The following is a 15,789-nucleotide window of genomic DNA, read 5'->3' on the forward strand; positions in this document are numbered from 1 at the left end:
AAAGATAAATGCAGCATGAAACCACTCATATGAGGTATCCAGAGGGGTCAGATTCTCACACATGGAACGCACACAATGGTTGATAGCAGAGGGGAAAATTTGAGGAATGCAAATGGAGATGGTCATTCAATTAATTTATGTCCAAAACAGGCAACATCTTTTGTGGATATTATTTAGCCCTAAAAAAGAAAGAAATTCTGAACATGTTACAGCATAGATAAATTTTGAGGCTATCCTACTAAGTGAAATAAGCCAGTCAGAAAGAGAAATGCTGTATGATTTCTCTCATAGGAGATTTATCTAGTGTAGTGAATTTCATACAAATCAAAAGTACAATGGTGGTTGCTAGGAGGTGGCAGGGTATATGGTGACTTTTGTTTAACTAACTGAAAGTTTCAGTTTTACAAGGTGAACACAGTCTGGGATTGGTTGCACAACAAATGAATACAGTTGGCCCTTTGGCTACAGCCAAGCCAGAGGTCATAATGAAGTCCTCCCTCTGTTCTGTTTCCTGCTACAGGTGGGAGCCCAACTCTGATATCCTTCACCCTCAACTTCACTATCACCAACCTACGCCACATGAAGAACATGGCATTCCCCGGATCTGAGATTTTTAACACAACAGAGAGGATTTTGAGTAGCCTGGTGAGAGTTCTCATGTGTACCCTGTCCTATTGCAGTCTTGTCTGCAGCTCATTGGGCCTTCATCTCACTACCCTCTCTTTCATCTCCAGCTCAGTCCCTTGTTCCAGAACACTAGTATTGGGCCTCTCTATTCTGGCTGCAGACTGACCTTGCTGAGGTGAGACCTCCAGAGTAGACATCTCAGCCATGTGGGAGATGATCACAAGCTGGGTCCTAACACCCTGCTCCCACTGTTCCGAGGAACAGCTGACCACCAACTCTCACTCCAATACCTTCCCTTCTAGACTGGGAAAAGCAAGCTACTCTTGCACTTTTCTTCCTGAGAGACAAGGATGAATGGTTTTATTGAGCACTTACAAGTGCTAAGTACTGTTGGATCTGTACTATTGTCTCATTTTACAGATGAAGAGAATGAACCACAGAAATGTTGAGAAATTTGCCTTGTATCACCCAATGGTTGAGTAGCAGATCTATAATCTCAACAAGTTGACATTGCCTTTTTCATTGTTAAATTCCCAGATTCCTTTCTTCCATTCCTTTCATTGTGCTTCTGTTATTAGGATGGGTAAGATCTTGTTATGAATGTCATTTTAGAGTTTAGCACAGTACCAATATTTGCACATGCTAGATCCTCTTTGTTCAGGGACCATGGCTGTCCTGTTCATTCCCAGTCCAATTCCAGCACCAAAAATTTGATTGCCCCAGTCATCTTTATTTATTTGTCCCTTAATGGAGTTTCTAAGGGCCCCAGCCTGGAGTCTCCCCATCTCTATATCTCTCCATGTCCAGGCCTGAGAAAAATGGAATGGCCACTGGAGTAGATACTGTCTGCACTCATCGTCCTGATCCCATGGGCCTTGAGCTGGACAGAGAGAAGCTGTACTGGGAGCTGAACCATGAGACCCATGGTGTCACCCAACTGGGCTCCTTCACCCTAGACAAAGACAGTCTCTATGTCAATGGTGAGCATCCTTTTGTATCCATAGACTGAAGTTGAGAATCTGCCTCTAAGAAGAAGTATGGGCTCTCCAGTTTACCACAGAACCCATCCTATGTGTTGCCTTCCACCTAAACAACTTCCTTTGATTATTTGAAGGCACTCATAAGCCCTCAAGCTTTCAGTTCCTTCTCTTTCCTTCATATATATGCACCCCAGGGCCATGGTTTTCATATTTGTCTGGTCCGCAAAAGCTTTTATGTAGCTATATGATAAAGAATATCCCTCTGACTGAAACCAATGGGGATACAAGAGTCTGACCATTCATCTTTTCCCCCATCCATGCCTGAAAAATCCCCTCTAGGCTTATAAAACAAATTTATGTGGTAGAAATTTAGGTGTTTGTCTTCCCAGATAAATTGCAAGCCCATAAAGACTGGGACTAGGTCTATTGTTTTGCCTTTTAGGAACAAAATATAGTAATTCCTAGATCAAAACTGTTCAACTGTGTAGATTTGGTGCCTCAGTTGGGGATGGAGGCTCATGGGCCTTGGACTGTATCTTGGATATCCCTCTCCTACTGGCATCCCAATTTTGTCTCCATTTCTCTTTGCAGGTTATACCCATCAAGCCTCTGCTCCCACTCCCAGCAGTGAGTACTTAGAAGTCTGATGACCATATGCACAAAACCCATTGGGAACAGCAGATGATCCCCACCCTGAGTCTAGGGCCTTGAGGAGAAAAGAAATCAAAGGACTGGATTGTCTCACCCACCCCCATACACTCAATGACAGGGAATATGTTCATGGTGACATCCATGCCTAACCTCAAACACCCTTTCTCACTCCAATTCATTTCTCCTCAGCTGCTGTGACCTCTGCAGTCTTTCCGGGGACCTCTGTGGTGCAATCCCACTTCAGCAGCTCCACAGGTAAGTGACATCTCTCTCCAACTCCTAGGAAGCCAACTTACCCAACCTCAAAGCTAGGAGCCTGGAGTTGTCTTGGGCACCTCCTGCCCTACTCTGAACTCCTCAAGTGCAGGGATGTGTACTTCCCCTGTCTCCTGCAGTGTTGACCTTGGGCAATTTACTTAACATCTTGGTGCTCCGGTTTCCTCCCCTGCCAACCTAGGCTATTAATATTTCATAAGTTTGTTATAAATGTTAAAAGAAAATGCTATCCAACCTCAACCAAAATGTCATTATGTGATGGATTGTATACATGATGGTGGTACCATAAAAGTCTGTCTCCTAATGGAGTCAGAGCTGTCTTTGTGTAAGTACACTCTACAGTGTTTACACAGCTATGTGATAACCTGGCAACACTATTGTCAGAACATATTCCCGTCATTAAGTGATGCATGACTATGTATTTAAGAACCTAACACAAGGACTACCAGGAAAATTAGCTCGACAAATATTTATAGGACACCTATTCTATGTTAGGCATGGTGGCTCTACCCACTGCATCTACACTGTGACAAATGTTACATAAGTCACACAAAGTCCCTCACCAAGTTTATTGTACTAGGTAAGCCTGAAATGGGACATGCAGTTATAATTGATAAAAATGATGAAAGATACCCATAACATTCAGCAGTTACTATGCTACACCACATGCTATATTCTTTCTTATTTTTACTTTTTACTTTGAATAAACAGTGATAGATTCAGGAGTTATTGCAAAATTGGTGCAGGTTTCTCTTATATTCTTCACCCAATTTTCCCCCAATGGCTAAATCCTGCATAATTCTAGTACAGTATCAGAATAAGGAAAATTATATTATATAGATCTACAAGATCTCAGTTTTACCTGCACTCACTCGTGTATGTGTGTGTGTGTATGTGTGTGTGGAGGTGTAGTTTTATACCATTTCATACATAGGCAGATTTGCTGAAACCACCACCAAACTCGAGATACTATTCCATCTCCCTCATTGTCCCACCCCTGCATAACAACCCCTAACAACCACTAACCCATCCTCCAACACAATAATTTTATTGTGAGAATGTCATTTGATGTGACCTTTGAGATTGACTTTTTTTTAAACCAGCATGATGCCCTTAAGATGTGCTTACTCTCTTAACAAACAGCGTTAAGTTTCATAATTTCCACCACAAGGTATTATGATTCCCTCCATTCTTCAGTGGAAGCATGGACAGGAAACATGCCCATGGCTAGTCCATAACTGAGAAGAGGCAGAGAGGAGATGTGAAGTCAGATCCCACCCCATACTGTGATACAACCACAGTAACTACAACTGTACAACATGGCCTTTTTATTCAAGGACAAGTTCTGGGAGTTATGGGATGGGATACAGAGGGATAAACAAGTTGAGTAGATGAGAGAGACTCCCTTTAAGGCCTACAACCGGTTTGGTAGATGCTTAAAAGAAATAAGTTTGTTAATTATTAAATGGGATTTAATTGATTTTTTTTCCATTTGTTTTCTCCAAACTCTGAGACTTCTCCAATCCTGTTCCTTTTAATCTCTTAATAACAGCTTGTCAGGGCCAGACTTCATCTCCTGGCCACCTGCTCTGCTCCACTTGGCTATACAGACCCTTCACCTGACTCTGGCTTCTGACCCGCTTTTGCTATAACCTAACAATGTCCTGTGTTATTCCTTACATGGCATTCCCTCTTCCTGTCCTAATTAATAGAGCCTGCTTGACCACTTCAAACCCTGACATTAAACCCTCAGTCTGGGTTCTCAAAAGATTTCTTATAGCTATACCAGGACTAACTCAAATGTGGCCTCCTTTTCTCCTCACCTGCTACAGCAGTGATTCCTGTCCTGGTGCCATTCACCCTCAACCTCACTATCACCAACCTGGAGTTTGAGGAGGGCATGCAGCATCTGGGTTCCTGGAAGTTCAACACTACAGAGAGAATCCTGCAGTACCTGGTGAGAGCCCCGCCCATTATGTCTAGGCCCTGCCCACTTCCCAAGGTCCCACCCACCACACCTAGACTAGTGCCAGCCACACTCACATCACTCCTGCCCACTCCATCCTGTCAAAGCCTCAGCTCCTCCTGGCTTCCCTCAGTGGTTCATTCTCACTTCCCCTCTCTTTCCTCACAGCTCGAACCTTTGTTCAAGACCAGCAGTTTGGGATCCCTCTACTCAGGCTGCAGACTAGCCTCACTCAGGTGAGATCCTCCACAAGACTCAGCTCAACCAGCGCATGAGACTATAGGCTATTGACTCCCTGACCATCCATACTGCCAACCACTACTGTCCATGGAAACTAAGTGACAACACCAGCTGCTAACTATTACTAAAAGCCAAGGCACTGCACTGTGTGGTTGACATTTAATATTTCATCAGTCCAAGCAACAACCCCATGAAGCAGGAACAGAAAGGGAAACTGAGGCTCAGAGGAAATAAGTGGATTGTGCTGGGTCACATAGAGCAACTCCAGCATTTCAGGTCCTAGGTCCAGACACACACACACATGGCATACACATAGATATAGATAGATAGATAAATAGATAGATAGATATACACACATACTATCATATATTTAGTAAAAACCACACTATGTACAAACTTTATATGGTAGTTATATGAATGTAGTTATAAAAATGATTATATAAAAACAGTTATATGTAGGGCTGAGGGCATGGCTCAGTGGTAGAGTGCTTGCCTAGCATGTATAAGGCATTGGGTCCAATTCCCATGACCACAATAAAGAAAATAGTTATATGTATCTAGTTTAATACAAACAGTAGAAATAATGGGCTGGAAATGTAGTTTAGTGGTAGAGTATTTGCTTAAATATTAGGAATAATTATTGTGTACATCATCTATAATATTATTATATATAATATGTCACATAATATATAATGTATAAAATATAAATAATCACATATATTCCTATTAAATGTATATATATTAATTTAATTAAAATTTTTATTTTAATTGTAAATACAATATATTACATCTTAAATTATACATAATATATTACATATAATTGTATTGTATGTAATATGTAATAGGTATAATCATCACTGTGGGAATTGAGCAATATGAGTCCATCGAGTTGTTTGTTTGTTTGTTTGTTTGTTTTCAGCACTGGATATTAAACCCAAGGCCTCATGTTTGCTAGGCAAGCACTTCTACCTCTTGAATTATACCTGTAACCCCATAGGAATGCTTTCATGAAATGGGCCTGCTGCATAGCAAATATTGAATAGATGCTGGTTGTCACTCTAAGAGACATTCCATCCATAGCCCTGGGCATGGGAGGCTCTTTCCATCTCAGTTGTTCAATAATATATGAGGGGGTGGCTCCCTCATATCATATATTGTGACCGGATCAACGTCTTGAGGCTAAGAATGGGTACTGAGACATGGAGGCCTTGACTTCACATTGAACCAGCCATGTTTTCGGACAGACCCATCTCTCCCAGGCCATTTAACAACCCGAGTCTCGTTAGAAATGTCCCAGTCCTACTGGTCCATAGGATCTAGAGTGGGTTATTTTAGACTTCTGATCATACCAGCTCTTTGAAGGCCAATACTACTCACCATGCTATGGTCATTTGTCCTGGGGCCACTAGTCCCATTACAGCTTGACCCCCAGTACCTTGTTATGACTACCAGAACCAGTGACAGGATTTGACTATGCTGGCATCATTTGGATCTCTCACCCCCATTAGTAGTACCTGTCTGTATCTATAGTGCATCCAGTACTTTTTCATGATAGTTATAAGGGGATACATTGTGATATTTACATATATGCTTACAATATATCTTAGATTAACCCCCTCCATCATTCTCCCTCTTTCCCTCTCTCCCTTCTTAGGACAATTTCAACAGGTTTCATTTCTCTATTTTCATATATGGATACGAAACACATCCATCACATACACACCCTCCTTCCCCTTTTCCTTGTGCCCACCCCCTTCCGTTGGTACTCACCCCCAAAAAAGATTTATTTTTCCCTCTTGTCCTTCATTTTCTTTTAAATTAAGTGTATATTGATAGTCCAATGGGGGGGTTCATCTTGGTACTTCAGGCCTGCTTCTATTAAAGTAACACGCTCCCCTTTGTTACTTACTCATTCTCTATCACCATGATCTCCTAATATTCAACAGCCTATGGTGCAGTGCCTTATATTAGATTCATAAATAGCTGGGTCATTTCAATATTTTTCATTCTCTAATATTTTCTTTCTCTCTTCACCTCCTGTAGAGTCACCAGTGCAACTTTGTTCTCTCTAACTTATAGGTCTAGCTTCCATATATGAGACAAAACAGTGCATCCAGTACTTTAGGAGGCTTCTTCCCGGACACGCGGTGTCGGTGGGGGGGGGGGGGGGGCTAGTACTATGATCCTGATAAGTGTTTATGGTAGGTGTTTCTCCGAATCCTTGTTAACAAGGATTTCCCCAGTTTCTGTGTTTGGGACTGGGAAATTGAGAAACAACAAATGGATAGAGAGATAATTGGACCAACCATGCATGGTGCTTACTCAGGCCTGAAAAGGATGAAACAGCCACCAGAGTGGATGCCATCTGCACACATCGCCCTGACTCCCAAGGCCTCAGACTGGACAGAGAGCAGCTGTACAGGGAGCTGAGCCAGCTGACCCATGGCATCACACAGCTGGGCCCCTACACCCTGGACAGGGACAGCCTCTATGTCAATGGTAAGAGCTGGAATGTGATTGGAGTCTCTTTCTCCTTGCTGGGAAGCCTCTGCATTCTAGCTTATGGGCATATTCCTTGCCTGGCCCTTGGGAGCTTGAATGTGTGCTCAGTCTGTGCTGATTTGGGTCTGGATCTCATGATTTCTTCCTCATGGTGGACTGAGTTCCCCCTCAAAGGCTTCTCTTGATGTGAACATACTGAGAGAAAAATGCCCATGCTTCATGAATCCCCCACCATTGCACCAGAGCATCTCTGACTCTTCTTTGGTCCACTACCTCTCACTTAACCCTTATCCACTATCCTCCCTGCCTCTCATTGCAGGATTCACCTGTCAGAGCTCTGCACTCAGCACAAGCAGTGAGTATTTGATAGCTGTCCCAGTGAAGCTGCTAATCCCACACCAAGCAGAGCAGGGGCCAACACATCCTCATGCCCCCTTGTGGACTCTCCAGGAGCAAAGGATTTGGGAGGGCAAAGTTACCTTCTACTCTCCCCCAGCTTCAGTGTTCCAGCTCAAGTCCCACATCCAGCAAATTCCAAAACTAGTGTCTCCCACTGGCATTTCTTCCATGGTTGTACCTTGCTAGTTTCACTAATGAGGGCTTCTCCTCAGCTTCTGAGACCTCCACAGTGGACCTGGGAACCTCTGGGACTCCATCTTCCTTCCCCAGACCCACATGTAAGTACCAGTTCATGGTGCCTCTATTAGAGGGGACATTATGAGGGCTTGGTGCAGTGACTCATGCTTGTAATCCCAGCTACTAGGGAGGTGGAGATCAGAAGGATTGCAGTTCAAGGCCAGCCTGGGCAAAAAGTTAGTGAGACCACATTCTAACAAACAAGCAGGGTGTTGCACATGACTGTAATCCACGCTATGCAGGCAGGAGTATTGTTGTCTGAGGCTGGTCCAAGCAAAAATTCAAGACCTCGTCTGAAAAACAACTAAAGCAAAAATGGCTGGAGGCAAAAATGGCTCACTGGTAGAGTACTTGCCTAACAAGAGTATATACCTGTGTTAAAATCCAAGTACCAACAAAAAAAATTAGAGGGAGCCTTGTGACTGCAAATGTCTCTGACATTGTTCACTCAAGTAAAGATGGAAAGTCACAGTCAATCTAGTGATGATGAATCAACAAATAACCTTTATGAGCACCTGCTTTGTGCCAGGACCTGGGAGTGCTCCAGGGAACACAGACAGTTTCTGCTCTCAAGGAGTTTGTATTCTTGTAATGATGCTGATGACGGTGGTGGCGACAACAGCAGTGATGATGATTCTGGTGATGATGGTGGTGATGGTGCTAATAACAACAGTGATGATGTTAATGTTAATGGTGACAATAAAATTAAAAGATAATTTCTGCCATTACTGAGTGTTGAAGATGAATCAAGAGCTATGCTGTGTATCTGCCTAGTATTGATTAATATTTTTTAAAGTTTTCTATCATTATAGGGAGAGGAAGAAAAAAGAATATGTCATTATAGGGAGAGAGAGAAAAAGAATTTTGAATTTTTGTATCATTCACTTCTAACTTCTGGTGTTTTCGTTTTAGAAATAAGTCTAGTGCAAACTCTTGTGTTTTATCTACTTTTGAGCATTGCATTTATTTCTGTTGGTTCTAATATTGACTAAGCCTCAGGATAGAGAAAATGTGTCTTGCTCAAGTCAGTGGCCTTGTGCATGGTAGAGCTACAGGAAACACATGAATTCCCCCTAGAAAAGAAGGAATGAAGTGTACTTTCTGGTAATGATGAAAACATTCCTCTCCTGCCCTGATTAATCTCCTTAATGATTCTTATATTCTTCTCAAGACAGCTGTATGGCACCTTTGCCAATCCCTCTTTCATAGCAGATATCACCAACCAATAACAGCATCCATTCCTTTTGAGTTCAAAGTGCTCCAGGGAACACTTTGGTGTTGTCACAAGAGTCTAGATCCTAATGATGTATGAAACCTTTTTGGTTTTCCTAGAAGACGTCTGTGAGTTGGGAGGCTCAGCTTAGGCCCATTTGGGTCATAACTTTATCCCAACCTGCTCACTCCCTCCCCCGAACTCCAGCCAGAAAAGGTTAACTGCAGTCTAGGCTGTGACAATCCAGATTTATTTCTACTTGTTGACTTCATATTGTCTTCCTTATACTATACCTGCTCCTTGGTCAAAATATCACAATAGTTGCCTTCGAGTCTGCAAGGATTCCTTCCTTGCAAGTCTGAGGGAGAAATTGGGTGATATCCGAATTTACGGTACAGGCTCTGGAGTCAAGCAACTTAGGAGACGGGCTCAGCCAAGACCTGGTACATGGTCAGCTCTCAGTAAAGAGCAATAAGTTGTCCCTCAATACATGGGGAGTTAGTTCCAAGACACCCTATGCATACTAAAATTCAAGGATATTAAGTCTCTTATATAAAATGACAAAGTATTTGCATGGAACCTACACATTATCCTCACTTATTCTTTACATCTCCTCTAGATTACTTCTTATACATAACAATGTAAATTCCATATATACAGTTGTTGTACTGTATTGTTTAGGGAATAATCCCAAGGGCAAAAACTCTGTACATGTTCAATACAAACTCAATTAAAAATATATGTTCAATCTGTGGTTGGTTGAATCCTCAGGTGCAGAACCTGTGTATACAGAGGGCCAATTATATTATTCCATTTTATATAATGAATTTGAGCATCCAAAGCTTTCAGTATCTTTAGTAGGGAGGCCATACAGCCAATTCCCCTTGGACACTGAGGATGAACTGGATCATTGAGAAATGAGAAAGCTTCCCATCTAGAACACAGACAGAAGTTGATACCAGTGGATACTCATATATCCAGGGGATATATGGCAGCCTTGCTGAGTACCAGACAGATGTTTGAGGGATGATAATGAGAATTTCTGCCACAGAGTAATAGGATGACAATTTAAAGACTGACTCCTCCATGTAAATCAGACTCTGTTGGGTTTTTTTAATCCTTCACAATACAAATGCTTCTCAACATAAGCCCTGATAAATCCATCATAAGTTGAAAATATAGTTGTCAAAAGTATATTTAATACACCCTATCTACTGAACACCACAGCTTAACCTATCCCACCTTAGATGCTCAGACCATTTACATTAGCCTCCAGTTTAAAATCACCCAACACAAGGCCTATTTTATAATACAAATACGACTATCTCATGTAATTCAGGAAGATGAGTGGTGAATTCCTAAAGTCCCATCTACAAGGAGGCTGAGGCAGGAAGATTACTGTTTGATCCCATGTGTTCAAGGCTAGCCAGTCTGGGCACAGAGACTCTATCTCAAAAGAATGCAGTGGGTACCAGTGCCTCACACCTATAATCCTAGCTACTTGGGAGGCTGAGATAAGGGAATATCATAGTCTGAGGTCAACCCCCACAAACAGTTTGCAAGACCCCATCTTCAAAATAGCCAGAGCTAAATGAACTAAAGGTGTGGCTCAAGCAGTAAGAGCATCTTCCTTATGACGAGCCAAAGAAAAGAATTCAAAGTAGAATTTCTACTGAACATGTATTACTTTTGCATCATCATAAAGTCAAAAAGCCATACACTGGACCATCATAATTCAGGGACACTTGTTGTACATGTTGTTTAAATGTCTGTCGTCTGTTTCCCAGTAACTTCCTGTGGGATTTGTCTTCCATGTTCTCTCCTATACTCCTCTTTTTTAATAGTTTTTGCAGTCAGAACTTTCCCATGCTCTGTTCTGTGGACAGGCACTCTGACCACTGAAAACTACATTTCCCAGGTTCCTTTGCTAATGTCCTGTTAGCTTCAGCCAATGGGATGCATTGCTAGGGAAGAAGTGGGGAAGGCAGTCAGGACATTTCTTTCCCTTTTGCTCTGCTTCAAGTAGCATCTCCACCTTGGGCTATGTCTCCTTCACCATGTGAGCAGCCTCTGGTGTGTTGCTCTCTTGTCCTTTTGCTCCTTTGGCCCTTTGGGACTCAATTCTTCCTGATTTTGCTGATCTCTGCATCACCCTTTCAGGTTTTTGTTGCTGTTTTTGCTATTAAATTCTATTTTTCTAATTAGAAAAATGTATATTTTTCTAATATGTGTTGATGCCATGACCATACCTCTCATATAGCTGATGCTCAATAATTATTTGTTGAACAAAAGAGGAAATTCCAACCAGATAGCTGAGGCATGAGCCTGGTCACATGACTGGCTCAATATGGGATGACTTCAGGTAGCTCCAAAGCAGAGCTCCTGGAAGAAGAACCAAATTCAGATTCAGTAAGCCTGTCTTATCACAGATATATTAGATGCAATTTTAATAAGACACAGTCAAAAAACAATAAATTTTAAAAATCAGAAGAAATTTCAAAAGCAATTTTAAATTCCCACAGTGCATTACACAGCTCAGTTGATGCAGAGAAGTTCTCAGTCGTGCTTGAATTGTTGTATGATCTGCTGGGTGTTTCTCTGCCCTTGATTTTGTGAAAATACATTTCCCAAAAAAACAAATGGTGCCCAAAAAGCAAGGTAAAAGATATGGCAATCCTCCCGAGCCAAAAAGGAAACATGGCATGCTTAATTTAAGCAATAAAGTGATCTGTTGAAAGGGGGCGTGTCTTTAGTGGAAGTTGGGTGGTGTTATGGGGAAAATGAATCAGGCACTCACTACAGTACTGACGGAACGCAATGCATTCTGAGCATTTGTGGTTTTTTCCTCAATGGCTTTTTCCTTGGGACCACTGACCCACAGATATCAAGGGTATACTGTACAAAGAGCAGTTACAAATGACTTAAGTGATGGTCCCTGCCTGGACTTGATCAAGGTCCAAGCTGGTGGCACCCTCTGGTGGAAAGAATCAAGCCCCTATGTGTGAGACTGGGGCAGGCTTCAGGAAGGGCTGGACAGAGATCTCACGCAGATGCAAGACATATTATCTTCTCTGCTTTTCCTGTTGTAGCCATAACCCCTACCTTGGTTCCCTTCACCCTCAACTTCACCATCATGAACTTGCAGTACACGCCAGATATGAAGCACCAAGGATCTACCAAGTTTAACACCACAGAGGGGATCCTGCAGCGCCTGGTAACAGTCCCCAGATGCTGGCTGCCCACTCCTCACCCTTGCATCACCACCTAGCCTTCTTACTTCCCTCTCCTTCCTCCCCAGCTTCGTCCTGTGTTCAACAACACCAGTATTGGCCCACTGTATTCTGGCTGCAGACTGATCACACTCAGGTGAGTTGCCTAGGAGTGGATGCTCACAGTCTCATGCCTTCCAGATTCATGCGAATCTCCCATATTAACTACCTTTCAGGCTCTGGGCACCTGTGATGCTTCATGCACTGAGATCTCCCCCAGTTTTTGTCCTCGGGTGTCTATTATATCATCTTTGTGTTCCTAACCAATGTGTAGAAAACATCCCCCAGGAAAGAATGTCCCCAATTTCCAAGACTAATAATAATATGCTCTTTTCTTCCAGCATATTATTGCTTTACTGGGGGTACATGGGTACATTGTGACATTTACAAAAGTGCTTAGGATATATCTTAGATTCACCCCCCCCTTCATTCCCCTTTGTCCCTCTCCCCTCTTAGAATACTTTCAGCAGGTCTCATTGTTCCATTTCCATACATGAGTACATAGTACTTCCATCATATGTACCCTCCTCACCCTTTCCTTTTATCCTCCCCCTCCCACTGGTACCAACCCCCAGACAGGACACAGGGAGTTTCATTATGACATATCCATGTATATATGTATTATATCCCTAATTGGTTCATACTCTCCATTTTTATCCTTCCAAAATTATTTTATACAGCAAATTTTATAATGCAAAAATAAAATTGTGGCATGCACATTTCTTAACCTACATTAAAAGAACTCAAAGCGATGCACCTAAGGTATTTGCAAGATCTTGGAGCTCCCCACCTGTTTTTGTTTGTTTGTTTGCTCACTTGCTTGCTTATTTAGTTTTTCCTTGGCCTAATCTGGAATTGGAGTAGCAAATTTAAGCATCCCTACATCCAAAAACTCAAAATCCCAAATGCTCCAGAATCTGAAACTTTTTTTATCACCTTTTTTTTTCTTTTATTATTCATATGTGCATACAAGGCTTGGATCATTTCTCCCCCCTGCCCCCACCCCCTCCCTTACCACCCACTCCGCCCCCTCCCTCTCCCCCCCTCAATACCCAGCAGAAACTATTTTGCCCTTATTTCTAATTTTGTTGTAGAGAGAGTATAAGCAATAATAGAAAGGAACAAGGGTTTTTGCTGGTTGAGATAAGGATAGCTATACAGGGCATTGACTCACATTGATTTCCTGTGCGTGGGTGTTACCTTCTAGGTTAATTCTTTTTGATCTAACCTTTTCTCTAGTTCCTGTTCCCCTTCTCCTATTGGCCTCAGTTGCTTTTAAGGTATCTGCTTTAGTTTCTCTGCGTTAAGGGCAACAAATGCTAGCTAGTTTTTTAGGTGTCTTACCTATCCTCACCCCTCCCTTGTGTGCTCTCGCTTTTATCATGTGCTCAAAGTCCAATCCCATTGTTGTGTTTGCCCTTGACCTAATGTCCACATATGAGGGAGAACATACGATTTTTGGTCTTTTGGGCCAGGCTAACCTCACTCAGAATGATGTTCTCCAATTCCATCCATTTACCAGCGAATGATAACATTTCGTTCTTCTTCATGGCTGCATAAAATTCCATTGTGTATAGATACCACATTTTCTTAATCCATTCGTCAGTGGTGGTGCATCTTGGCTGTTTCCATAACTTGGCTATTATGAATAGTGCCGCAATAAACATGGGTGTGCAGGTGCCTCTGGAGTAACCCATGTCACAGTCTTTTGGGTATATCCCCAAGAGTGGTATTGCTGGATCAAATGGTAGATCAATGTCTAGCTTTTTAAGTAGCCTCCAAATTTTTTTCCAGAGTGGTTGTACTAGTTTACATTCCCACCAACAGTGTAAGAGGGTTCCTTTTTCCCCGCATCCTCGCCAACACCTGTTGTTGGTGATGTTGCTGATGATGGCTATTCTAACAGGGGTAAGGTGGAATCTTAGCGTGGTTTTAATTTGCATTTCCTTTATTGCTAGAGATGGTGAGCATTTTTTCATGTGTTTTTTGGCCATTTGAATTTCTTCTTTTGAGAAAGTTCTGTTTAGTTCACTTGCCCATTTCTTTATTGGTTCATTAGTTTTGGGAGAATTTAGTTTTTTAAGTTCCCTATATATTCTGGTTATCAGTCCTTTGTCTGATGTATAGCTGGCAAATATTTTCTCCCACTCTGTGGGTGTTCTCTTCAGTTTAGAGACCATTTCTTTTGATGAACAGAAGCTTTTTAGTTTTATGAGGTCCCATTTATCTATGCTATCTCTTAGTTGCTGTGCTGCTGGGGTTTCGTTGAGAAAGTTCTTACCTATACCTACTAATTCCAGAGTATTTCCTACTCTTTCCTGTACCAACTTTAGAGTTTGTGGTCTGATATTAAGATCCTTGATCCATTTTGAGTTAATCTTGGTATAGGGTGATATACATGGATCTACTTTCAGTTTTTTGCAGACTGCTAACCAGTTTTCCCAGCAGTTTTTGTTGAAGAGGCCGCTATTTCTCCATCGTATATTTTTAGCTCCTTTGTCAAAGACAAGTTGGTTATAGTTTTGTGGCTTCATATCTGGGTCCTCTAGAATCTGAAACTTTTAATCGTGTTTCAATTTTCAGAGGATTTCAGACTAGGGATAGTCAACAGGTAAAATCTATGCAAATTTTCCAAAATCAAAAAATACTGTGAAATCTGAAACACTGGTAGTTCCAAGGATTGTGGGCACTCACACAGTACATGGGTGGTGAACAGGCGTCATGCCAGCTCTTTATCTACTGATCATTTGCAAATTCTAGATTTTTTTGTCTCCAATTTTTGCACTTCCTCAGGAGGTTAATTTCAGCTTTGTGGCTCTTCCAAACATTATTGTTGCAAGCCACCTTCATCATCAGTATTGCCTATGTCCCCATCCCTGTGTCCCCCTCCACCCAGGCCTGAGAATGATGGATCAGCCACAGGCGTAAACATGATCTGCACCCAGCGCTCCAAGCAGGGAAGCACTGGGCTGGACAGAGAGTGGCTGTACTGGGAGCTGAGCCAAGAGACCAAGGGCATCACGCAGCTGGGATTCTTCACGCTGGACAGGGACAGCCTTTATGTCAATGGTGAGTGGGTCAGCAGCTACAGTGTGGCCTCTCCATAGAGGTCATGGCAGACTCTGTGTTCCAGACTCATAACCACAGAAAGAGTGGAATATTCAGTTTTTCTGGAGATAAAAGGAGAGATGAGACACCAGAGAAGAGGGAGGGATGGACAGATGGTACAGGGATGGACTAAAGATTACCTGAAATAGAAATTCTTCTCTGTGCTCCAGATGTATTCTCTGGGAGAGGTTGTCTACAGGGTCTGCGTGTGTGTGTGTGTGTGTGTGTGTGTGTGTGTGTGTGTGTGTTGCTAGGAATGGAACCCAGGGCCTTATATATGCTAGGCAAGTACTCTACCACTGAACTACATCCCCAACCCTG

The 15,789-nt window shown here is 42.3% G+C and overlaps 1 protein-coding gene across 1 annotated transcript in view; it reads left to right on the forward strand.

Moving 5' to 3' along the window:
* Muc16 (mucin 16, cell surface associated) overlaps positions 1-15,789 on the forward strand; it is a 216,807-nt gene that overhangs the window by 140,888 nt on the left and 60,130 nt on the right. The window contains exons 17-29 of the mRNA XM_074053303.1: positions 521-645; positions 735-802; positions 1,435-1,607; positions 2,199-2,234; positions 2,448-2,513; positions 4,367-4,491; positions 4,669-4,736; positions 7,067-7,239; positions 7,562-7,597; positions 7,854-7,919; positions 12,181-12,305; positions 12,390-12,457; positions 15,257-15,429. Of these exons, the coding sequence (XP_073909404.1) occupies positions 521-645; positions 735-802; positions 1,435-1,607; positions 2,199-2,234; positions 2,448-2,513; positions 4,367-4,491; positions 4,669-4,736; positions 7,067-7,239; positions 7,562-7,597; positions 7,854-7,919; positions 12,181-12,305; positions 12,390-12,457; positions 15,257-15,429 (1,302 nt within the window). The remainder of the gene's footprint in view (positions 1-520; positions 646-734; positions 803-1,434; positions 1,608-2,198; positions 2,235-2,447; positions 2,514-4,366; positions 4,492-4,668; positions 4,737-7,066; positions 7,240-7,561; positions 7,598-7,853; positions 7,920-12,180; positions 12,306-12,389; positions 12,458-15,256; positions 15,430-15,789) is intronic.

This window comes from Castor canadensis, chromosome 14 (genome assembly GCF_047511655.1).
Source record: "Castor canadensis chromosome 14, mCasCan1.hap1v2, whole genome shotgun sequence".
Classification (NCBI taxonomy): domain Eukaryota; kingdom Metazoa; phylum Chordata; class Mammalia; order Rodentia; family Castoridae; genus Castor; species Castor canadensis.